Source organism: Phocoena sinus, chromosome 1, assembly GCF_008692025.1.
Source record: "Phocoena sinus isolate mPhoSin1 chromosome 1, mPhoSin1.pri, whole genome shotgun sequence".
Lineage (NCBI taxonomy): Eukaryota > Metazoa > Chordata > Mammalia > Artiodactyla > Phocoenidae > Phocoena > Phocoena sinus.
The window spans coordinates 115,760,840-115,786,940 of NC_045763.1; the positions used below are offsets into that span (position 1 = coordinate 115,760,840).

The window sequence follows — 26,101 nt, forward strand, 5'->3', positions numbered from 1 at the left end:
TGAGATATACAGGAGGCCAAGTTAGCATCAGCACTGGCATCTACTCAAGACAGCTTCCAGACCAAAGGCCAATCTTCATATAAGGCACAGCAATGCTCACAGTCAGCTCCAAGAGCAGAAGCAGCAGCGCCAAAGAACAGAGCCATGTTGCCATACATAGTCACTGCTTATCCTCCCGGTTCCAGGAAAGACAAAAGTCAGAGACAAATTCACTCCCTCATGTCTCACCTGCTGCCGGTTGCTGTTCCTGCTGCACACAGTACACCAAAGAATAAACCTCATCCCCACTTACAACATTCACTGCAAGAGAAAAAAGGAGGCATCGTGACATGACACAGTCCCTTCTTCCTGCCATTTAACCCACTCCATACCTACCACCTATCACAGCCATGAAGATAGATGAGTCATTTATTTGTAGAGGTGGCTGGGACACAGCAGGGTCAGATTTGGTTAATAGACATCACCTTATTGCTTCTTCCCCAGCTTGGTCTGCCTACTTTGGCCCAGGTCATTTGGGAAGCCTCACCATTTTCAGAGTTAGGGTGTAGTTGCTCTGGGGCTTGTGAGTTGAGGTAGGTGGATTCTTGGGGTACAGGGCTGGGAAGGCTCCTGCAAACACAGAAACACATGCTATCTCTCTGGGATAGCATCCTAGATGTCCCAGACACAACTATCTGGGATTATGAGTAAAACACTGAAGGAGAGAAGCATGTTACAAAGTGTCCTGAATAGAATGTTAATTTATGGGGAAATCAGATATCAGCACAGCTGTCTGATACAAGCCCTATACTTGCGCTGAGCAGGGCATTGCAGAGTATCACTGGAGTATGTATTCCACAAATGTACGGTTCTTATTTGACAGCTTACTGTGGTATTGCCCACACCCAGAATAGTGCCATTCACATCATAAGTGCTCGGTAAATATTGAATGAAAAATTATTGATTCACCCCAGATGGAAACCGGTTGCTAAGTAGAACAAGCAGCTTGAGGAAGGGAAAGAAGAAAATGCTCTTGCATGTTCATCACTGAAAAAGTGCTATTCTGATTTGGAAAAAAATCTGTTTTTTGTTGGCAAAAATAATAACACAGTATAAAATGCATCAACTAAACACTGATATCCCCCGATGGAAGTATTTTAAAAATCTTTTCCTTTTCTAACCAACAAGGACCTATCGCATAGCACAGGGAACAATACTCAGTATTTCATAATAACCAATAAGGGAAAAGAATCTGAAAAAGAATATATAACTAAATCATTGTGCTGTACACCTGAAACTAACATGACATTGTAAATCAACTACACTTCAATAAAATAAAATCAAAAATAAATTTTAAAAAATCTTTTCCTCTTCTAAGGAACTTGATCAACAATTTTTCAGTATGTTTATTACTTATTCTCTGGCCTGCATTATGGAAATGTGTGTATATCTTAACTACTCTAGGATACTTAAAACTCTCAAGATCTCTCCATATTTTCATGCTTTCTAGCACTCAACAAAATCACTTACAGACTCTCAGATATTGGTTGATTGAATAAATGCACGAAACTGGTCAATATAATAGAACTGTCTTATTCTGCAGATTTAGTGAACTGTCTTATTCTGCAGATTTAGTGAGGGAGACAAATTAGGAAAAATGATGAAAGGATTTAAATTAATTAGTTAATATATAAAAGAAGAGGAATAGCAAATGAAGTTACCAGTGGAAGAACACTGGAGTAGCAGTTTTGCATATGACAAAATATGGAAAAAAGCTCATGAGAGAGAACAATTCAAAAAATTGTTTGAAATAGATTTTTCTACATTAACTGTGCACACAGAGATAGCAGAGGTCTCACCTGAGTGGATCTCTGGCTGAACGACTTCCTGCAAGTCAAACAAATGAACATACATGTCAATGAGGGAACTCTCTTTCTCAGTGCTTTCATACAGCCCCTGTGCAGGGAATGTGCCTTGTTCCAGGATGCCCATTGCAAGATGTCACTGTGTGCTCAGAGGACATCCTGGCAATTATTTGGGCATATCCTTCATATTGCAGATGAAGAGATTTAGGTCCAGAATAGTTAAGCGAGCTTCCCAAAGACAGTTAATACCAGAATTGGACTTGAGCCCAAGGCTCTGTACCTGCACACCTATAACATTTTTTGGTTTTAGAACCATACGACCTAATCCTATCATGACAAAAGGCACTTCCATAGACACAGTATAGTTGGGGTGACGTCTCCAAAGATGCCCAGAAAGCTTGGAATTTAAGTAAGAATCTCACATTGTCCTCTCTTGCCCCATCTCCAACTTGCTCAATGGAGAACAGGAAACCAAGATTAAACATACAAATAAATAGGTAATAATCAATTGTAATAATGTGTGAAGTTATTGGTACTCTGAGGAAGAATAATAGAAGAGAATTGTAAGCTGTGTGGTCAGGTGAAGCCTCTTGGAGAAAATGACATTTAAGCTGAAAAGTGAGAAACACTCAGCAAAAAGCATATGTCTGGATGTGTGGGTAAATATTTCAGGGAGAAGAAAAACCATGTGACAATATTCTAAGGCAAATAAGAATTAGTGCAATGACTTTACCTGGGAGATTGTCAGTATAGCTGGAACTGCTAACTGTATTTCTCTTCTAAGTGGCTGATTAGTTATTTTAAGTAGTTACATTTTTGTATAAAAATTAAACCACACAGATATATTGGAAGATGGCGGAAGAGTAAGACGCGGAGATCGCGTTCCTCCCCACGGATACACCAGCAATACATCCACACGTGGAACAACTCCTACAGAACTACTGAAGGCTGGCAGAAGACCTCAGACCTCCCAAAAGGCAAGAAACTCCCCACATACCTGGGTAGGGCAAAAGAAAAAAAGAAAAATCAGAGACAAAAGAATAAGGACGGCACCTGCACCAGTGGGAGGGAGCTGTGAAGGAGGAAAAGTTTCCACACACTAGGAAGCCCCTCCGCGGGCGGAGACTGCGGGAGGCGGAGGGGGGAGTTTCGGGACCGCGGAGTAGTGCACAGCGACGGGTGCGGAGGGCAAAGCGGGGAGAATCCTGCACAGACAATCGGTGCCGATCAGCACTCACCAACCCGAGAGGCTTGTCTGCTCACCCGCCGGGGTGGGCGGGGCTGCAAGCTGAGGCTCGGGTTTTGGTTTTGGACGGAGCTCAGGGAGAGGACTGGGGTTGGCGGCTTGAACATAGCCTGAAGGGGTTAGTGCACCACGACTAGCCGGGAGGGAGTTCGGGGAAAAGCCTGCACCTGCTGAAGAGGCAAGAGACTTTTTCTTCCCTCTTTGTTTCCTGGTGCGCGAGGAGAGGGGTTTAAGAGCGCTGCTTAAAGGATCTCCAGAGACGGGCGCGAGCCGTGGCTAAAAGCGCGAACCCCAGAGACGGGCGCGAGCCGCGGCTAAAACCGCGGACCCCAGAGACGGGCGGGAGACGCTAAGGCTGCTGCTGCCGCCACCAAGGGGCCTGTGTGCGAGCACAGGTCACTCTCCACACCCCTCTTCCGCGGAGCCTGTGCAGCCCGCCACTGCCAGGTTCCCGGGATCCAGGGACAACTTCCCCAGGACAACGCACGGCGGGCCTCAGGCTGGTGCAACGTCACGCCGGCCTCTGCCGCAACGTCACGCCGCCTCTGCCGCCGCAGGCCCGCCCCGCACGTAGTGCCCCTCCTACCCCCATCCCCCAACCCCCGGCCTGAGTGAGCCGGAGGCCCCGAATCAGCGGCTCCTTTAACCCCGTCCTGTCTGAGCGAAAAAACAGACGCCCTCCAGCGACCTACACGCAGAGGCAGGGCCAAATCCAAAGCTGAGCTCCTGTGAGCTGTGAGAACAAAGAAGAGAAAGGGAAATCTCTCCCAGCAGCCACAGAAGCAGCGGATTAAAGCTCCACAATCAACTTGATATACCCTGCATCTGTGGAATACCTGAATAGACAAGGAATGACCCCAAATTGAAGAGGGGGAATTTAGGAGCGAGATCTATGATCTTTTTTCCCTTTTCCTCTTTTTGTGAATGTGTACGTGTATGCTTCTGTGTGAGATCTTGTCTGTATACTCTTGCTTCCACCATTTGTCCTAGGGCTCTATCCGTCCATGATTTTTTTTAAAAAATTCTTTTTCTTAATAATTAAGTTTAATTGTAATAACTTTATTATACTTTACCTTCGTTCTTTCTTTCCTTCCTTCCTTCCTTCCTTCCCTCCTTTAGACAACGAATCACCCCAAATTGAGGAGGTGGTCTCTGAGAGCAAGATTTATGATTTTTCCCCCTTTACCTCTTTTTGTGAAGGTGTATGTGTATGCTTCTGTGTAAGATTTTCTCTGTATAGCTTTGCTTCCAACATTTGTCCTAAGGTTCTATCCGTCCCTTTTTTTTTTTTTCTAAATATTTTTTAATTCAATAACTATATTATACTTTATTTTATTTTTACTGTATCATCTTTCTTTCTGTCTTTTATCCTTCTTTCCCTCCTTCCTTCCTCCCTCCCTCCCTCCCTCCCTCCTTTCTTTCCTTCTTTGCTTCTTCCTTCCTTCCTTTCCACCTTTCCTTCTTTCTTTACTCATACTTCTACTAATTCTCTCTACTTTTTCCTCCCTTTTATTCTGAGCTGTGTGGATGAAAGGCTCTTGGTGCTCCAACCAGGAGTCAGGGCACTGCCTCTGAGGTAGGAGAGCCAACTTCAGGACACTGGTCAACAAGAGACCTCCCAGCTCCACATAATATTAAACGGTGGAAATCTCCCAGAGACCTCCATCTTAACACCAGCACCCAGCTTCACTCAACGACCAGCAAGCCACAGTGCTGGACAACCTATGCCAAACAACTAGCAAAACAGGAACACAACCCCACCCATTAGCAGAGAGGCTGCCTAAAATCATAATAAGGCCACAGACACCCCAAAACACGCCACCAGACGTGAACCTGCCCACTAGAGAGACAAGATCCAGCCTCATCCAGCACAACACAGGCACTAGTCCCCTCCACCAGGAAGCCTACACAACCCACTGAAACAACCTTAGCCACTGGAGACAGACATCAAAAACAACGGGAACTATGAAAGTGCAGCCTGCAAAAAGGAGACCCCAAACACAGTAAGATAAGCAAAATGAGAAGACAGAAAAACACAAAGCAGATGAAGGAGCAAGATAAAAACTCACCAGACCTAACAAATGAAGAGGAAATAGGCAATCTACCTGAAAAAGAATTCAGAATAATGATAGTAAGGATGATCCGAAATCTTGGAAGTAGAATGGACAAAATGCAAGAAACAGTTAACAAGGACCTACAAGAACTAAAGATGAAACAAGCAACAATGAACAACGCAATAAATGAAATTAAAACCACTCTAGATAGGATCAATAGCAGAATAACTGAGGCAGAAGAACGGATAAGTGACCTGGAAGATAAAGTAGTGGAAATAACTACTGCAGAGCAGAATAAAGAAGAAAGAATGAAAAGAACTGAGGACAGTCTCAGAGACCTCTGGGACAACATGAAACGCACCAACATTCGAATTATAGGGGTTCCAGAAGAAGAAGAAAGAAAGAAAGTGTCTGAGAAAATATTTGAAGAGATTATAGTTGAAAACTTCCCTAATATGGGAAAGGAAATAGTTAATCAAGTCCAGGAAGCACTGAGGGTCCCATACAGGATAAATACAAGGAGAAACATGCCAAGACACATATTAATCAAACTGTCAAAAATTAAATACAAAGAAAGCATATTAAAAGCAGCAAGGGAAAAACAACAAATAACACACAAGGGAATCCCCATAAGGTTAACAGCTGATCTCTCAGCAGAAACCCTACAAGCCAGAAGGGAGTGGCAGGACATACTGAAAGTGATGAAGGAGAAAAGCCTGCAACCAAGACTACTCTACCCAGCAAGGATCTCATTCACATTTGATGGAGAAATTAAAACCTTTACAGACAAGCAAAAGCTGAGAGAGTTCAGCACCACCAAACCAGCTTTACAACAAATGCTAAAGGAACTTCTCTAGACACGAAACACAAGAAAAGGAAACGACCTATAGTAGCGAACCCAAAACAATATAGAAAATGGGAATAGGAACATACATATCGATAATTACCTTAAATATAAATGGACTAAATGCTCCCACCAAAAGACACAGATTGGCTGAATGGATACAAAAACAAGACCCTTATATATGCTGTCTACAAGAGACCCACTTCAGACCTAGAGACACATACAGACTGAAAGTAAGGGGATGGAAAAAGATATTCCATGCAAATGGAAACCAAAAGAAAGCTGGAGTAGCAATTCTCATATCAGACAAAATAGACTTTAAAATAAGGACTATTAAAAGGGACAAAGAAGGACACTACATAATGATCAAGGGGTCGATCCAAGAAGAAGATATAACAATTGTAAATATTTATGCACCCAACATAGGAGCACCTCAATACATAAGGCAAATACTAACAACCATAAAAGGGGAGATCAACAGTAACACATTCATAGTAGGGGACTTTAACACCCCACTTTCACCCATGGACAGATCATCCAAAATGAAAATAAATAAGGAAACACAAGCTTTAAATGATACATTAAACAAGATGGACTTAATTGATATTTATAGGACACTCCATCCAAAAACAACAGAATACACATTTTTCTCAAGTGCTCATGGAACATTCTCCAGGATAGATCATATCTTGGGTCACAAATCAAGCCTTGGTAAATTTAAGAAAACTGAAATTGTATCAAGTATCTTTTCCGACCACAACGCCATGAGACTAGATATCAATTACAGGAAAAGATCTGTAAAAAATACAAACACATGGAGGCTAAACAATACACTACTTAATAATGAAGTGATCACTGAAGAAATCAAAGAGGAAATTAAAAAATACCTAGAAACAAATGACAATAGAGACACAACGACCCAAAACCTATGGGATGCAGCAAAAGCAGTTCTAAGGGGGAAGTTTATAGCAATACAAGCCCACCTTAAGAAGCAGGAAACATCTCGAATAAACAACCTAACCTTGCACCTCAAGCAATTAGAGAAAGAAGAACAAAAAAACCCCAAAGCTAGCAGAAGGAAAGAAATCATAAAAATCAGATCAGAAATAAATGAAAAAGAAATGAAGGAGACGATAGCAAAGATCAATAAAACTAAAAGCTGGTTCTTTGACAAGATAAACAAAATAGATAAACCGCTAGCCAGACTCATCAAGAAAAAAAGGGAGAAGACTCAAATCAATAGAATTAGAAATGAAAAAGGAGAAGTAACAACTGACACTGCAGAAATAAAAAAAATCATGAGAGATTACTACAAGCAACTCTATGCCAATAAAATGGACAATCTGGAAGAAATGGACAAATTCTTAGAAATGCACAACCTGCCAAGACTGAATCAGGAAGAAATAGAAAATATGAACAGACCAATCACAAGCACTGAAATTGAAACTGTGATTAAAAACCTTCCAACAAACAAAAGCCCAGGACCAGATGGATTCACAGGTGAATTCTATCAAACGTTTAGAGAAGAGCTAACACCTATCCTTCTCACACTCTTCCAAAATATAGCAGAGGGAGGAACACTCCCAAATTCCTTCTACGAGGCCACCATCACCTTGATACCAAAACCAGACAAGGATGTCACAAAGAAAGAAAACTACAGGCCAATATCACTGATGAACATAGATGCAAAAATCCTCAACAAAATACTAGCAAACAGAATCCAACAGCACATTAAAAGGATCATACACCATGATCAAGTGGGGTTCATTCCAGGAATGCAAGGATTCTTCAATATACGCAAATCTATCAATGTGATAAACCATATTAACAAATTGAAGGAGAAAAACCATATGATCATCTCAATAGATGCAGAGAAAGCTTTCGACAAAATTCAACACCCATTTATGATAAAAACCCTCCAGAAAGTAGGCATAGAGGGAACTTTCCTCAACATAATAAAGGCCATATATGACAAGCCCACAGCAAACATCATCCTCAATGGTGAAAAACTGAAAGCATTTCCACTAAGATCAGGAACAAGACAAGGTTGCCCACTCTCACCACTCTTATTCAACATAGTTTTGGAAGTTTTAGCCACAGCAATCAGAGAAGAAAAGGAAATAAAAGGAATCCAAATCGGACAAGAAGAAGTAAAGCTGTCACTGTTTGCAGATGACATGATACTATACATAGAGAATCCTAAAGATGCTACCAGAAAACTACTAGAGCTAATCAATGAATTTGGTAAAGTAGCAGGATACAAAATTAATGCACAGAAATCTCTGGCATTCCTATATACTAATGATGAAAAATCTGAAAGTGAAATCAAGAAAACACTCCCATTTACCATTGCAACAAAAAGAATAAAATATCTAGGAATAAACCTACCTAAGGAGACAAAAGACCTGTATGCAGAAAATTATAAGACACTGATGAAAGAAATTAAAGATGATACAAATAGATGGAGAGATATACCATGTTCTTGGATGGGAAGAATCAACATTGTGAAAATGACTCTACTACCCAAAGCAATCTCCAGATTCAATGCAATCCCTATCAAACTACCACTGGCATTTTTCACAGAACTAGAACAAAAAATTTCGCAATTTGTATGGAAACACAAAAGACCCCGAATAGCCAAAGCAATCTTTAGAACGAAAAAAGGAGCTGGAGGAATCAGGCTCCCTGACTTCAGACTATATTACAAAGCAACAGTAATCAAGACAGTATGGTACTGGCACAAAAACAGAAAGATAGATCAGTGGAACAGGATAGAAAGCCCAGAGATAAACCCACGCACATATGGACACCTTATCTTTGATAAAGGAGGCAGGAATGTACAGTGGAGAAAGGACAGCCTCTTCAATAAATGGTGCTGGGAAAACTGGACAGGTACATGTAAAAGTATGAGATTAGATCACTCCCTAACACCATACACAAAAATAAGCTCAAAATGGATTAAAGACCTAAATGTAAGGCCAGAAACTATCAAACTCTTAGAAGAAAACATAGGAAGAACACTCTATGACATAAATCACAGCAAGATCCTTTCTGACCCACCTCCTAGAGTAATGGAAATAAAAACAAAAATAAACAAATGGGACCTAATGAAACTTCAAAGCTTTTGCACAGCAAAGGAAACCATAACCAAGACCAAAAGACACCCCTCAGAATGGGAGAACACATTTGCAAATGAAGCAACTGACAAAGGATTAATCTCCAAAATTTACAAGCAGCTCAAGCAGCTCAATAACAAAAAAACAAACAACCCCATCCAAAAATGGGCAGAAGACCTAAATAGACATTTCTCCAAAGAAGATATACAGAATGCCAACAAACACATGAAAGAATGCTCAACATCATTAATCATTAGAGAAATGCAAATCAAAACTACAATGAGATATCATCTCACACCAGTCAGAATGGCCATCATCAAAAAATCTAGAAACAATAAATGCTGGAGAGGGTGTGGAGAAAAGGGGACACTCTTGCACTGCTGGTGGGAATGTGAATTGGTTCAGCCACTGTGGAGAACAGTATGGAGGTTCCTTAAAAAACTACAAATAGAATTACCATATGACCCAGCAATCCCACTACTGGGCATATACCCTTAGAAAACCAAAATTCATAAAGAGTCATGTACCAAAATGTTCATTGCAGCTCTATTTACAATAGCCCGGAGATGGAAACAACCTAAGCGCCCATCATCGGATGAATGGATAAAGAAGATGTGGCACATATACACAATGGAATATTACTCAGCCTTAAAAAGAAATGAAATTGAGCTATTTGTAATGAGATGGATAGATCTAGAGTCTGTCATACAGAGTGAAGTAAGTCAGAAAGAAAAAGACAAATACCGTATGCTAACACATATATATGGAATTTAAAGGAAAAAAATGTCATGAAGAACCTAGGGGTAAGACAGGAATAAAGACGCAGACCTACTGGAGAACGGACTTGAGGATATGGGGAGGGGGAAGGGTGAGTTTTGACATGGCGAGAGAGAGTCATGGACATATACACACTAACAAACGTAGTAAGGTAGATAGCTGGGGGGAAGCAGCCGCAAGGCACAGGGATATTAGCTTGGTGCTTTGTGACATCCTGGAAGGGTGGGATGGGGAGAGTGGGAGGGAGGGAGACGCAAGAGGGAAGACATATGGGAACATATGTATATGTATAGCTGATTCACTTTGTTATAAAGTAGAAACTAACACACCATTGTAAAGCAATTATACCCCAATAAAGATGTTTAAAAAAAAAAAAAATTAAACCACACAGAATCTGCCTGCTAATGCAGGGGACACAGGTTCAAGCCCTGGTCTGGGAGGATCCCACATGCCGCGGAGCAACTAGGCCCGTGAGCCACAACTACTGAGCCTGCGCGTCTGGAGCCTGTGCTGCACAGCAAGAGAAACCACGATAGTGAGAAGCCCGTGCACCGCGATGAAGAGTGGCCCCCGCTTGCCACAATTAGAGAAAGCCCTCGCACGGAAACAAAGACCACACACAGCAAAAATTAAAAAATTAAATTAAAAAAAAATCACAAAGAACTGAAGTAATCTGCTGATTCATAGATCTAAATTTTCATTTAAAAAAATAAATAAATAAAATAAAAATTAAACCACAGAAGTACAAGGTATCAGTTTAACCTCAATTGATAATATGTGGGGATGAAGGGCTTTAATAAAAACTTTCACTACTTTAATAGGTGCCATTCCATGTGCTGGAGCAGTGGGGATGGCTATGAGCAGATCTATAGACAAGGTGGCTAATGGGATATATTCATCCTTATTAGTATATATGTCACAAATCTTGCCTTATCTCAGTGAAAACAAAGGTCACAGTAACAAAATACCAATCTCTATAAATACAAACCTATTTTTCTCTTGAGCCAGCAGCAAAGTAATAGGGCCATAGTGGTGGGATCAGAGATGCCAAGCAGCACCTCCATGACTCCTGAAGTAAGAACTTCTTTTCTGTCCTCCGTAGGCACTGAAGGGAGAGACCTATACATGAGCTGCCAAGGAGAAGGGCTTGGGTTTGGAGAGCAGATATCTTGAGTGTGGGTTGAGGAAAGGTCTGCTTTTCCTGGGGGAGTTGGGGAGGTAGGACTTACTTATGCACCTAGGGACTTGCAGCTTATCACATTGTTGACAGAAGAGAGGCACCAGTTTTGGTGTCCCCCATGCCCCCTCGGATATAACTCCCAGGACAGGACTACCCATAGAAACCTCATCTTGGGTAGCACACCACCAGAAACTTTGTGGGGTCAGCAAAACTCTCCCAGAATGCTGAGAAAGAGACATCGACTGAAGTAGTTCCACAGCATGAGCTATACCTATGATATTGAGTGGTACCACCTCACTGCGCTGGACCACCAGGCCATTGTTGGCCTCACAGTAGTAGTTTCCATAATGTTCTGCAGTCAGAGAGAGGTTGAAAGTCACTCCTCCTCCAGAGGGAGCTGAGCTTCTCCCCAGGGCGACATCCTCATGATAAAACTGGTACAGGATCGGGGGAGAGCCTCTCCAGACCTCGCAGTGAAACTCCACCACATCCCCCAACACAGCCTGGGCCCCAGGAGCCCTGAGGGTGAGGACGGGGTGAGACACTGGAACTGAGAGAGACAGTAGACTGTCGGAGGGGGTCTCTGATGATGAGACTCACAATCCCTTCCCACAGAGGCTCAGCGCCAGTTAACTTCTTCAGGGTGCCCCAGGGGAACATGCTGGCTGAGCAGAAAGGCAGTGGAACTTACTTCTGACAGTGATGCTCACCAGCTCACTGACCATGGGGCCATAGCCATTGTCAGCTGCACAGTAATATTGCTCAGAGTCACTCTCCCTCACCACAGGGATCTCAAATGTCGCAATCAGTGAACGCTGGGTCTTCATTTCCAGGTTAAACCCAGGGCCCCTTTGTACCAGAAGAAGGTGATATCTCCTGTGCCCCCAGTGACCAAGCAGACAAGAACCAGCTTTTCTCCCTCCATCATGTATCCACCTGGAGGTTGTATCTCCAAGCTCACATTACTGATGGGGAGTCCTACATGAACACAAGATGACACAGGAAGGCCCTGAGTAGGGAGGGTTTCAGGGACAGGGTATGTGCGACAGTCCTGAAAGCAAAGGCCTCCGGTGAAGTCAACAGATTATATTGTTTAAAGGTGAGGCAGGGAGCTAGTGGGCAAAGGGGGTCCTGCTGATTTGGAATTGGCATTGGTTGGGTTGATGGGGATAGGGTAGGAAAGACACCATAATATTCCCATGGAGGCTACAGTGTCTTCTCCCTGCCTAGGACAGTGTGATACCCAGAACCCTGATCTCTCAAACTCCCATTTTTCAAGGCACAATAGTGTAATTTTTACAAGTCTAGGTTAAAAATCACACTGCCTGGGTTTGAATGTTGGTTCCAACTCTTCTTGTGCGTGCTTGATCAAATTACTTAACTTCTCTGAGACTCAATTTCCCATCTGGAAAATGGAGAAGATAATGACAGTTATCTCCTACAGTGATGCTTCAATTAAACAACATGTGGGTCAGATTGGTTCAAGATGACAGAGTAGAAGGACATACACTCACTACCTCTTGCAAGAGCACTGGGATCACAACTAACTGCTGAACAATCATTGACAGGAAGACACTGGAACTCACTAAAAAAAATACCCCACATCCAAAGACAAAGGAGAAGCCACAATGAGATGGTAAGAGGGGCGTAATCACAATAAAATCAAATCCCATTATGCTGGGTGGGTGACTCACAAACTGGAGAACACTTATACCACAGAAGCCCACGCACCAGAGTAAAGGTTCTGAGCTCCACATCAGGCTCCCCAACCTGGGGTTCTGGCAACAGGAGGAGGAATTCCCAGAGAATCAGACTTTCAAGACTAGTGGGATTTGACTGCAGGACTTTGGCAGGACTGGGGGAAAAAGAGATTCTACTCGGAGGGCACACACAAAGTAGTGTGCTCATCAGGACCTGGGAGAAGGAGCAGTGGCCCCATAGAAGACTGAACCAGACCTATATGCTAGTGTTGGAGGGTATCTTGCAGAGGCAGGGGGTGTCTGTGGCTCACTGTGGGGACAAGGACACTGGCAGCAGAAGGTCTGGGAAGTACTCCTTGGCATGAGCCCTCCCAGAGTCCACCATTAGCCTCACCAAATAGCCTGTAGCCTCCAGTGCTGGGTTGCCTCAGGCCAAACAACCAATGGGGAGGGAACTCAGCCCCACCCATCAGCAGACAAGTGGATTAAACTTTTACTGAGCTCTGCCCACCAGAGCAACACCCAGCTCTACCGACCACCAGTCCCTCCCATCAGGGAGCTTGCACAAACCTCTTAGATAGCCTCATCCAGCAGACAGCAGAAGCAAGAAGAACTACAATCCTACAGACTGTGGACAAAAATCCACATTCACAGAAGACAGACAAAATGAAAAGGCAGAGGACTATGTACCAGATGAAGGAACAAGGTAAAACCCCAGAAAAACAACTAAATGAAGTGGAGATAGGCAACCTTCGAGAAAAAGGATTCAGAATAATGATAGTGAAGATGATCCAGGACCTCAGAAAAAGAATGGAGGCAAAGATCAAGAAGATGCAAGAAATGTTTAACAGAGACCTAGAAGAATTAAAGAAGAACAAACACCTAGAAGAATTAAAGAACAAACAAACAGAGATGAACAATACAATAACTGAAATGAAAAACACACTAGAAGGAATCAATAGCAGAATAACTGAGGCAGAAGAATGGATAAATGACCTGGAAGGCAGAATGGTGGAATTCACTGCCACAGAACAGAATAAAGAAAAAGGAATGAAAAGAAATGAAGACAGCCTGAGAGACCTCTCAACAACATTTAATGCACCAAAATTCACATTATAAGGGTCCCAGAAGAAGAAGAAGAGAGAGAAAATGTTTGAAGAGATTATAGGTGAAAACTCCCCTAACATGGGAAAGGAAATAGCCACCCATGTCCAAGAAGTGCAGAGAGTCCCAGGCAGGATAAACCCAAGGAGAAACATGCTGAGACACATAGTAATCACATTGACAGAAATTAAAGACAAAGAAAAATTATTAAAAGCAACAAGGGAAAAATGACAAATAACATACAAGGGAATTCCCATAAGGTTAACTGCTGATTTCTCAGCAGAAACTCTACAAGCCAGAAGGGAGTGGCATGACATATTTAAAGTGATGAAAGGGAAGAAACTACAAGCAAGATTACTCTACCAGGCAAGGATCTCATTCAGATTCGATGGAGAAATCAAAAACTTTACAGAGAAACAAAAGCTAAGAGAATTCAGCACCACCAAACCAACTCTACAACAAATGCTAAAGGAACTTCTCTAAGTGGGAAACACAAGAGAAGAAAAGGACCTACAAAATCAAACCCAAAACAATTAAGAAAATGGTAATAGGAATATACATGTCGATAATTACCTTAAATGTGAATGGATTAAATGCTCCAACCAAAAGAAACAGACTCGTTGAATGGATACAAAAACAAGACCAATATAAATGCTGTCTACAAGAGACCCACTTTAGACCTAGGCACACATACAGACTGAAAGTGAGGGAATGGATAAAGGTATTCCATGCAGATGGAAATCAAAAGAAAACTGGAGTAGAAAAACTCATATCAGATAAAATAGACTTTAAAATAATGTTACAAGAGACAAGGAAGGACACCACATAATGATCAAAGGATCAACCCAAGAAGAAGATATAACAATTATAAATATATATGCACCCAACATAGGAGCACCTCAATGCATAAGGCAACTGCTAACAGCTATAAAAGAGGAAATAGACAGTAACACAATAATAGTGGGGGACTTTAATACCTCACTTATACCAGTGGACTGATCATCCAGATGAAAATTAATGAGGAAACACAAGCTTTAAATGACACAATAGGCCAGATAGATTTAATTGATATTTATAGGACATTCCATCCCAAAACAACAGATTACACTTTCTTCTCAAGTGTACGTGGAACATTCTCCAGGATAGTTCACATCTTGGGTCACAAATCAAGCCTCAGTAAATTTAAGAAAATTGAAATCACATCAAGCATCTTTTCCAACCACAATGCTATGAGATTAGAAATAAATTACAGGGAAAGAAAACGTAAAAAACACAAACACATGGAGGCTAAACAATACGTTACTAAATAACCAAGAGCACTGAAGAAATCAAAGAGGAAATCAAAAAATACCTAGAGACAGGGCTTCCCTGGTGGCGCAATGGTTGAGGGTCCCCCTGCCAATGCAGGGGACACGGGTTCGTGCCCCGGTCCAGGAAGATCCCACGTGCTGCTGAGCGGCTGGGCCCGTGAGCCATGGCCGTTGAGCCTGCGTGTCCGCAGCCTGTGCTCCACAGCAGGAGAGGCCGCAACAGTGAGAGGCCCGCGTACTGCAAAAAAAAAACCTAGAGACAAATGACAACAAAAACAAGATGATCCAAAACGTACGGGATACAGCAAAAGCAGTTCTAAGAGTGAAGTTTATAGCAGTACAATCCTACCTCAAGAAACAAGAAAAATCTCAAATAAACAATCTAAACTTACACCTAAAGGAACTGGAGAAAGAAGAAGAAACAAAACCCAAAGTTAGAAGAAGGAAAAAAATCATAAAATTTTAAATATCAGAGCAGAAATAAATGAAATAGAAAGAAAGATCAATAAAACTAAAAGCTTGTTCTTTGATAAACAAAACTGGTAAACATTTAGCCAATAGAATTAGATTAGAAATGAAATAATTTCTAATAATCAATGATTAGAAATGAAAAAGAAGTTACAATGGACACCACAGAAATACAAAGGATCATAAGAGACTACTACAAGCAACTCTATGCCAATAAAATGGACAACCTGGGAGAAATGGACAAATTCTTTGAAAGGTATAACCTTCTAAGACTGAACCAGGAAGAAATAGAAAATATGAACACACCAATCAAAAGTAATGAACTTGAAACTGTAATTAAAAATCTTCCAACAAACAAAAGTCCAGGATCAGATGGCTTCACAGGTGAATTTTATCAAACATTTAGAGAAGAGCTAATACTCACCCTCTCAAACTCTTACAAAAAAAATTGCAGAGCAAGGAACACTCCCAAATTCATTCTACAAGGCCACCATGACCCTGATACCCAAACCAAAGATACTACCAAAAAAGAAAATTACAGACTAATATCACTGATGAATATAGATGCAAAAGTGCTCAACAAAATACAAGCAAACAGAATCCAACAACACATTAAAAGGATCATACACCATGATCAAGTGGGACTTTTCCCAGAGATGCAAGGATTCTTCAATATATGCAAATCACTCAATGTGACACACCATATTAACAAATTGAAGGAGAAAATCCATATGATCATCTCAATGGATGAAGAAAAAGCTTTTGACAAAATTCAACACCTATATATGATAAAAACTCTCCAGAAAGTGGTCATACAGGGGACCTACCTCAACATAATAAAAGGTATATACAACAAACCCACAGCAAACATCATTCTCAACAGTGAAAAACTGAAAGCATTTCCACTAAGATCAGGAACAAGACAAGGATGTCCACTCTCACCACTATTATTCAACATAGTTTTGGAAGTCCTAGCCACAGCAATCAGAGAAGCAAAAGAAATAAAAGGAATACAAATTGGAAAAGAAGATGTAAAACTGTCACTGTTTGCAGATGACATGATACTATACATAGAGACTCCTAAAGATGCCACCAGAAAACTACTAGAGCTAATCAATGAATATGGTAAAGTTGCAGGATACAAAATTAATGCACAGAAATCTCTTGCATTCCTATACACTAACAATGAAAGACCAGAAAGAAAAATTAAGGAAACAATCCCATTCACCATTGCAACAAAAAGAATAGAATACCTAGGAATAAATCTACCTAAGGAGGTAAAAACCCTTTACTCAGAAAACTATAAGACACTGATGAAAGAAATTAAAGATGACACAAACAGATGGAGAGGTATACCACATTCTTGTACTGGAAGAATCAATATTGTGAAAATGACTATACTACCCAAAGCAACCTACAGATTCAATGCAATCCCTATCAAATTACCAATGGCATTTTTTACAGAACTAGAACAAAATATCTTAAAATTTGTAACACCATACACAAAAATAAACTCAAAAGGATTAAAGACCTTAATATAAGACCAGACACTAAAACTCTTAGAGGAAAACATAAGAAAAACACTCTTTGACATAAATCACAGCAAGATCTTTTTTGACCCACCTCCTAGAGTAATGGAAATAAAAACAAAAATAAACAAATGGCACCTAATGAAACTTAAAATCTTTTGCACAGCAAAGGACACTGTAAACAAGACAAAAAGACAACCCTCAGAATGGGAGAAAATATTTGCAAATGAATCGATGGACAGAGGATTAATCTCCAAAATATATAAACAGCTCACGCAGCTCAATATTAAAAAAACAACCAACCTAATCAAAAAATGGGCAGAAGACCTAAGTAGACATTTCTCCAAAGAAGGCATGGCCAAGAGGGAAAATTTGCTCAACATCACTAATTATTAGAGAAATGCAAATCAAAACTACAATGAGGTATCACCTCACACTGGTTAGAATGGGCATCATCAGAAAATCTACAGACAACAAATGCTGGAGAAGGTGCGGAGAAAAGGGAACCCTCTTGCACTGTTGGAGGGAATGTAAATTGCTACAGCCACTATGCAGAACACTATGGAGGTTCCTTAAAAAACTAAAAATAAAATTACCATATGACCCAGCAATCCCACTACTGGGCATATACCCAGAGAAAACCATAATTCAAAAAGACACATGCACCCCTATATTCATTGCAGCACTATTTACAATAGCCAGGTCATGGAAACAACCTAAATGCCCATTGACAGACTAGTGGATAAAGAAGATGTGGTACATATGTACAGTGGAATATTAGCCATAAAAAGGAATGAAACTGGTTCACTTGTAGAGACATGGATGGACCTAGAGAGTATCATACAGAGTGAAATAAGTCAGAAAGAGAAAAACAAATATCGTATATTAACGCATATATGTGGAACCTAGAAAAATCGTGGAGATGAACCAGTTTTCTAGGCAGAAATTAGAAACAGATGTAGAGAACAAACTTATGGACACCAAGGGGGGAAAGCGGTGGGCAGGGTGGGTGGGATGAACTGGGAGATTGGGATTGACATGTATACACTGATGTGTATAAAATAGATAACTAATAAGAACCTGCTGTATAAAAAATAAAATAAAATAAAATTCAAAAAAAAAAAAAGTAAAAACAACATGTGTGAATCACTAGAACAGGGCCTATGGCATATGAACTGTCCAGAGGCTTTTTGTATTGGTCCAGGTTCACGGAGTTGAGTTTTGAGGAAGTCTGGGAAAGCCCAGCTTTCGGAAGGTATTAGCAATTGCTTTATGGTATCATGGCTACATCTTTGTCTGAGAGTGGGAGAGGATGTCAGAAACGTCAACCATGTTATATGGAATAACACAGTTCAGAATCACAAAACACCCTCATTCCTTTTTATCTGTCAAAATCAGACCTCAGCTTCTCTTCCATAAGTCCTTCCCCCATAGCCTTTTCCTCAAGGCCTCCTCTTACCGCCTCAGTCAGATTTCTCCCTTCTTTGTAGTTTCTATTAATAGTCGACCTTTATGACACCACCACACATTTCACCCTAGTTGTTAGGAGGCCAGTTAGGCATCAGCTTCTCATAGTCAGGGACAATATATTATGCAGCTCTTTCCTCCACACCCTCCAGCACAGTGATGACACATGGTAAGGGCTTCCTAAAAATTCTTTTGTTTGCTTGAATGCGAATAGCAAGGATAAGGGAAGACCCCTTAAGAACTCTGATAAAAAGAAGCTCAGGTACATGTCTCAAACAGCATCCATGCATGCAGGAGAAGAACACAACAGTCAGGGAAGACCAACCTCATACCTCTGCCCTTCTCAGCCCACCCCAGCAGAGGCCCCCACTGGAACTCACCGTGTACTTGGATCTGGACTCTGCGGCTCCTTTTGACTCCGAGTGGTGTTGCCTTTGCTTGACACCAGTAGGACCCTGAGTCTTCCCTCCACACAGCAGGAATCCAGAGCTCTGGGATGCTGTCCCAGTCCAGCCCTAGGGGTCTGCCAGCTTTGTAGAAGTGGAACTGGAGCTGAACATCTAACTTCTGTGGAGGGGCTGGGTCTCACAGGTCAGGGTCATTGAATTCCCCTCTATGGGCCTAGAGGGGCTGAGTATCAGGAAGAGCTCTAGAGGGAAGAGTTAAACACATATTCTAGGGCTATGGGGTTCAGAGACCCTGATGGGCGGCACTTTGTGTTCTCAGCATTTGCTCTCAGCAAGACTCAAAGGTCCAGCTCATTGGACATGCAGACCACTTCTCACATTACCACCCTGCCTCGACATGGCGCATGGGCTTTCAACTGCTCAGCCCCAGCACCTCCTGCCCCTGTACAGCATCACTTCCTTCTACAAGGCAACCCTTACCTTTGACTTGGTTATTACTCTTTGAAGTTTCTATCCGTGAACTGAAAACACTTTCTGAGACAATGCAGGGATACTGATGACTGTCACTAGAGTTGGCATTGGAGATGGTGAAGCTTGAAGTTTTAGGAAAATATATTTCATTCATCCTTGTTATAAGCCATATTGGTCATTTTCTTCTGTTCCCATTCCCCTGATGTCTCAGACCCACGCTATCTCTTTCAGAGATAGAATATGAGACATGGAGAATCAGTCTGGGAAATACTCAGAGGAACTCTATTTGTTCCGTACTGTTTCTCTCCTGCCCCTTTTATTGCTATTCCTAATGGAAGGAAGAGGCATGAATTTGCCTAGAAATACCCTGCATCCATACATCCACATGGTCCAGATCTCTTGATCTGAGACCTCTATACAAACCCCTATAGGAAGCATGTATCCCTTTTTGGCCATAGGGGTTCTTTTCCGGATGAATTAAAGATGAGTAAAGTTGTGTTCTGCTTTCATCTCATCTCCTTATCTATCCCAGTTGCAGCAGACCATGAAACATTGAAAGCCCTAATTGCATTTGCTCTCAGGGCATTTGTTTATCCAACCCTCAGAGCCTCTGTTCTTTTGGAAGTTTTAAGAGTATTCCTAAGAAAAGCCTCTTTGTCTCCTCATCAGATGAAAATACTAAGTGTTCTAAATCACTGAGGGGTGATTCCTAGTCCAGTATCTATAATCTCCAAGCCTTCCAACTGGAATGCTTTACCCTAGGACTTTAAAAAATTCAGTTCAACTGTGGTACCAAAATGTTTGCCCTGTGCTGAGGTCTGGAATACCCTGTGCATTAATCACTTTCTCTCCTTGGAAAACTGTAGTCCCCAGAGGACTGAGGAGCAGCACAGCTTTGGGTGCATAGCAGAAAAAAGGAATAAAAAAGGCATCTAGGCACCTGTAACCCACTCTTTTGAATGGGTCTGGGGTGGGGATGGAATAGGACACTGGACAGGGCAGTTTGCACGGGTCCAGAGCTCAGTCTTGCAGCTTGGAGCTTGTTTCAGAAAATTCTCAGGCACAGAGACTACCTGGCAAATTCCTGGTGGCAGAAGCTTTGTTTCTTCAGCGCGGATGTGGCTTTGGACTTTTGCTTAGGCTACGACTGGTCAGGCACATTTACAGAGTAAAAGCAGAGCCAAGCACAAGGTATCATGGAATTAACATAAGGCATGAGTTAGACTTGGACAAACATCAGGTGAGGAAACCAGAAGCCTGAGTTGGTTCTGAGTATCTCTTGTCATAGGAATTCCAAACCCTGTGTTCCTAGTTGCACATGCAGCCTGTGTTGAAGTAGTAGGATAATCTCTTTTAACCCTGTGCTTATCATTTTAAGCACAAGACAGCAGTCCTCATATATATTAGATTTAAACATACTTCAGTGGAAGATTTCTTCTGGGGGAAAATTTCCTCCTCTCCTCATCCGGTACAAGTAAGACTGAATCAGGAGCAAACTAATGAAGTAAGTTTGCATAAATCAGAATCTAAGAGAGAAAACGCACCGGGGTAACAGCTGTGGCTGCAGAGCAAGGCCGAAAACAGGAAGAAGGCAGCAGTCTACAGTTTGTACATGGCCCACGCATTGACTGTAATGTTGTTCTCCATGGAGGCGTGACTTTGGCAGTTTTTCCAACACTTCTGGTGGAGTACCCAGCTGGGAGTACACAGGGGCCTTGGAGCCCTTCTGCCAGAGGGCAGAGATTTTTCTATAACATCAACCTTCAGCACCCCCTGACTTCCTTGTGCAAATAGCATTACCCTCCCTAAGCTGGGACATCCCAGAAAAAAAAAGATTGTGGTCTTGAGAAGGTCAGAGCAAGACCTGCTCCATCAGCTGAGCATGTACATGTCACGTGCAGAGACTACTGTGAACACAAGCACCCTGGGCCCAAGGGGGCCGCTGTCATCTGTATACTGGATATCAAACAGCCATCCAGAGGCCTCCTGCACTGGCTCAAGTGACAAGATACCTGCAGACTCTGAAGAAGAAAAGGAAGTGCAACTCACCAGTTGCTTCACAGAGTGGAGCTGCGAGAGAATTTAGCAGAGATCAGTACAGGGCAGCAAATCCCAAACATACCCAAAGTTTAACTCCCACGAAGGCTTTCCCAACAACGCACCCTCCTTCTTTTGTGCCCTTCCTCTCTTTTTTCTCTCTTTCCCTCTCTTTTTCTCTTTTCCCCTTCCTATCTTCTTATTTTCTCTCCCTTCCCTACCCTGCTTCCTTCCTCCTTTCTCTCTGTTCCTTTCCCCACATTCCACATCAATCACCTGCCTACAAAATGACACAGAGTTCTGTTTTATGATTGTAATTTCCAATAACTTCTCTCACTGTGGTTATGAGATGGTGCCTTCGTTGTATAACTACTTAGCCGCTCCCTTCCTCAAGCCCATAATCCTCATTCCCTCTCTCAAAAGTCTGATGATCCAGCTCTAGACTTGCTGACTCATGGTAACAGCAGTCAGGCAAGGAGAGTAGACAGGCTTATGCTCAAGACATGATGCCCCTTTATTTAACAACTTCAGGGCAGAGGAGGCATAGGTCCAGAGAAGGACTTCAGATTTCTCCAAAGATTCTCTATTATCCCAAGGATTTGACCATAATATTATGGCATAATGGTCAAGAACAGAAAATCCTGGGGAAAACACAGCCTTTGTAGCCAGATGACATAGACTTGAATCCTGGCTCTTCCTCTTACAAGCTGTGTGACTCTGGGGAAAATGCTTCACCTCTCTGTGCTTTAGTTTTCTGTAAAATGGAGATAATAATAGACCTACCTCACATAGTTTTGTGACGATTAAATGAATTGATATCCACAAAATGCTTAGAAGAATGCCTGAAATTTATCTAGCATTTAATAAATATTATCTCACTATTATTGTCTATTTTAGTTCAGTTCAGTCTGAGATGCCTACTGTTTATATTAAATGTTTATTTGAATAATCAGTTCCTCAGGAAGGAGAAGGGAATCAATGAGGGCTAGCATGAAAATCACATTTTATTTATTCATCCATACCACAAATAATTTTGAGTGCCTACTATATGCCAGGCATTGTACATCACAATTAGTTTGCAGGAATGAACATGAATGACAATCTTTTCTGTCAAGGAATTTACATTATAGTGGGAGAGAGCCAATCAAAAAAATATATATGTAACATGATTTTAGAGAATGGTCAGTGCTCTAAGAAAAATACAGTAGAAAAATAAGTTACAGAGTATCTTGGGATGGTCTTGACTATTTAGATATATGTCAACTGAGTAGAAACATGAATGAAATTAGAGAGCAGGCCTTCTGAGTAGAAACATGAATGAAATTAGAGAGCAGGCCTTCTGAATATTTGGGAAATAGCATTCCTGGCAGAGAAACAGCAAACACAAAGACCTTGAGAAGGAATGAGCTTGTCCAAGGAAGAATCAGAAGGCAGGTGCCCTGGGAACTGACTAGGTGAGGGGAACAGTGGTTGATACTGGTGTGTGAGAAGTAAGAGGGGCCAGTCACAGAAGGCTTTGTGGGCTTGGTAATAGCTTTGGATTTTGTTCATGATGTAATGGAGAACGATGGACAGTTCTGACTTAATTTGCATTTGTAGAATCATTCTTCCACTGTAGAAAGGACAGACTACAGACATGCAAGAGTAGCAGGGAGAACATTAGTGGGAGTTTAGTCTGGAAGAGTGAGGATGGTGGCTCAGCCTAGGCAGTATTGGTGCTGTGAAGGTGACAGATCTCAGTATATATTCGGAAGTAGAATCAATAGGAATTACTTATGGATTGGATATAAAGTGTCAAAGACAGAGAGGAATTAAATATAACTCCTAGATTTTTGGCCATAGCAACCAGAAGAATGGTGGTGACGTTTACAAAAATGGAGAAGTGGTGGGGAGAAATAGGTTAAGTCCTATGGTGACGGTGATTCATGTGGAAGATCAAAGGATCTGTTAGGACATGTTGAGTTTAAAATGCATATTAGACAGTTGAATGGCAGTTGAATATATGAAAGGTGTTCAAAGGTGGGATCGAAGTTGGATAAATAAGCTTGATTTTAAGCTGTTTAAACTTAAAGTTACTAAAGTATATAACTTAGGGAATGAGTATGGATGGAGAAGAGAAGTCTACGTACCAATCTTGAGAAACTCAAACATTTCAAGGTCAGTAAAGCAGCAGGTATTAAGTTAGAAAGAATACCAGCAGAATACGGTATTTAGAAGCCAAGCGGAAAAGTATTTCCAGGAGAGGGAATGATCAACTTATGTCAAATACCCCTGAGATGTTGAATAAAATGAGAAATAAAAATTGAATCCTGGGTGAGGCAACAAAGAGGTGGTTGATGATATTAACAAGAGCAGTTTCAGTGGAGTGGTGAGGACAAAGATTGATTGAAGTGGATTCAATAAAGGATAAGGAAGAACAATAAGGACCTAAAACAGTTTAGCAGTTTCCAGGTGTTAGGAATGAGGGAGGAGTTGACTCTAAAGGGATTGAGGACATGAAGGAATTTTTGAAGTGATGGAAATCTTCTGTATTTTGATTGTGGTGGTAGTCATATGACGCTAAATCTTTGTCAAAAATCATAGACATTGCATCAAAAAAGTGTATCTTACTGTAATGTAAATTAAAAATGAATTTTGAAAAGAAAGGATGGGAGGAGATCAAGTAAAGATAATGACTCACTAAAAACTATAAAAGGATGTGCAGAATGGTGAAGCAAACGGAGGTCACATTTCTATTATTTTAAGATAGAAGATATTATGGCATATTTGTATACTTATAGGAATAATCCAGGATGGAGAAATATTTTGATGATGGAGCAAGGGAGTCTGGGACCCAATGCACAAGTGGAGAGTCCTGTCTTCAATTCGGATGAGGGAAAATATATCCATAATAGGGAGAGAAAAGGCAGAGTATGTAAATGCAGAGGTGGGCAGATTGATAAATACAGCTGTATAAAGATGAGGAAATTTTCTTTTGATTGCTTTTATTTTTCTCACGTTATAAACTAAGAGTAAGAAGAGAAAAGTTTGAGGAGAAAGGAGTGGGTATGAGGAAGTGGTCATCAAGAATGGAAGAGCAGGACTTCCCTGGTGGCGCAGTGGTTGGGAGTCCGCCTACCGATCCTGGAAGGGTTCGTGCCCCGGTCCTGGAAGATCCCACATGCCATGGAGCAGCTGGGCCCGTGAGCCATGGCTGCTGCGCCTGTGCGTCCGGAGCCTGTGCTCTGCAGCGGGAGAGGCCACAACAGTGAGGGGCCCGCGTACCGCTAAAAAAAAAAAAAAAAAAGAGTGGAAGAGCATTGGCTTTGAAGGAATAGGAGGATTGCATGGCACCCGAGATTGGTGGCCCTACATTTCAAGAAAGATATGTCAGCAGGATTGTACCTTTTGCTTAGAGTCACATTCAGCTGCTTAGGCACAGGTGTGAAGCATGCAGAAAAGTGTGCTAGTCAGAAAAGTGTTATGGGGAAGAGGGATGAAGGTATATCCAAGGGGAGTATTGTGATAAACTACAGAATCTAAGTACTGTGAGAAGTGAGGACATGGAGTGTAGTAATTTGACAGTGGAAACCTAAGCCTGGGGAGGGGAAGGCATGTTGAATATGGAGCATTAGAGAAAGTGAGCTGGAAATACAATGTAGTCGGGTAGGGAGGTGGATGCTGAAGTCAAATATTTTGGAAGTGGGACAGTCGTTGGTAATGATAAGTTCTAGGGTTTGATGGTAGAAATGGGGAAGTCAAGGAAGGATATAGGAAAATCATGTTGATTATAAGAAGGGCAAGGAACTGAGAGGCCAATTTGTTGTTTGAATTATCTTTGCGGCTATCAAAGCCACCAAGAACAAAGTCAGAATCAAAAGTGGAAAGAAAGAGAACACTTCCTATGAGATAAAAACTAAAAGGATAGTTTTCCTCCAAAATCTGGCTTTCCAGTATCTATGACTTTCTGCCCAACTCTAAGCCCTCAGTGGGAAGTAAAGATCTGAGCATGCCTGACCATTGCCCGGCAGAAACTTAGTCGTGAGAAGTCCCAGTGCTCTTCAGGAAGCCGGGCACCAGGGAATGGAATCCCATACCCTTTTCTGAGTTGTCCTACTCACCACAGATCAACAGCAAGAGCCTCAGCAGCATGAGGACCGGGTCGGGGAACTGGAACTGGAGGTGCTCTCTCATCGAAAAAAGAATTCACCTTAGAATCAGGAGGCAGTGGCTTGTCAGAGGTTTGAGGAAGTCGGGATCAGAAGTCACACAATAGAAAGCACACATTTACAGAAATAGAAGAGGGAACAAGAGCCTTCTGATAGCCCATCTCTATTTCCTCAGCTCTAGAGGCCAAGAAAATTGAATATAATCCTGTTTATAGTTTGGTTCTATTTCCAAAATGTGAAGATAATGCATATTAGTACATCAGCTCTTTCTTCAAGAACACAGGTAGCTCAAAGGAAGTTTCCCAAAGGCAGTTTCTGACTTTGATGAACATCTCATCAGGCAGTGGTTCTGCTGAAATTCAGACGGCATGTCTGTCATCTTTGATAAAGATGTCTCCT

The 26,101-nt window shown here is 41.7% G+C and overlaps 1 protein-coding gene across 1 annotated transcript; it reads right to left on the reverse strand.

Annotated features, from left to right (window-relative positions):
* Positions 1 to 217: 217 nt before the first annotated feature.
* Positions 218 to 25,685, reverse strand: FCRL1 (Fc receptor like 1). Its single transcript, XM_032651850.1, is given in 11 exon segments — positions 218 to 300; positions 527 to 609; positions 1,839 to 1,866; positions 10,870 to 10,986; positions 11,333 to 11,611; positions 11,753 to 11,899; positions 11,902 to 12,039; positions 19,020 to 19,209; positions 19,212 to 19,288; positions 21,567 to 21,587; positions 25,655 to 25,685. Coding segments are annotated over 11 exon segments (1,194 nt in total).
* Between the last annotated feature and the right edge of the window lie 416 nt (positions 25,686 to 26,101).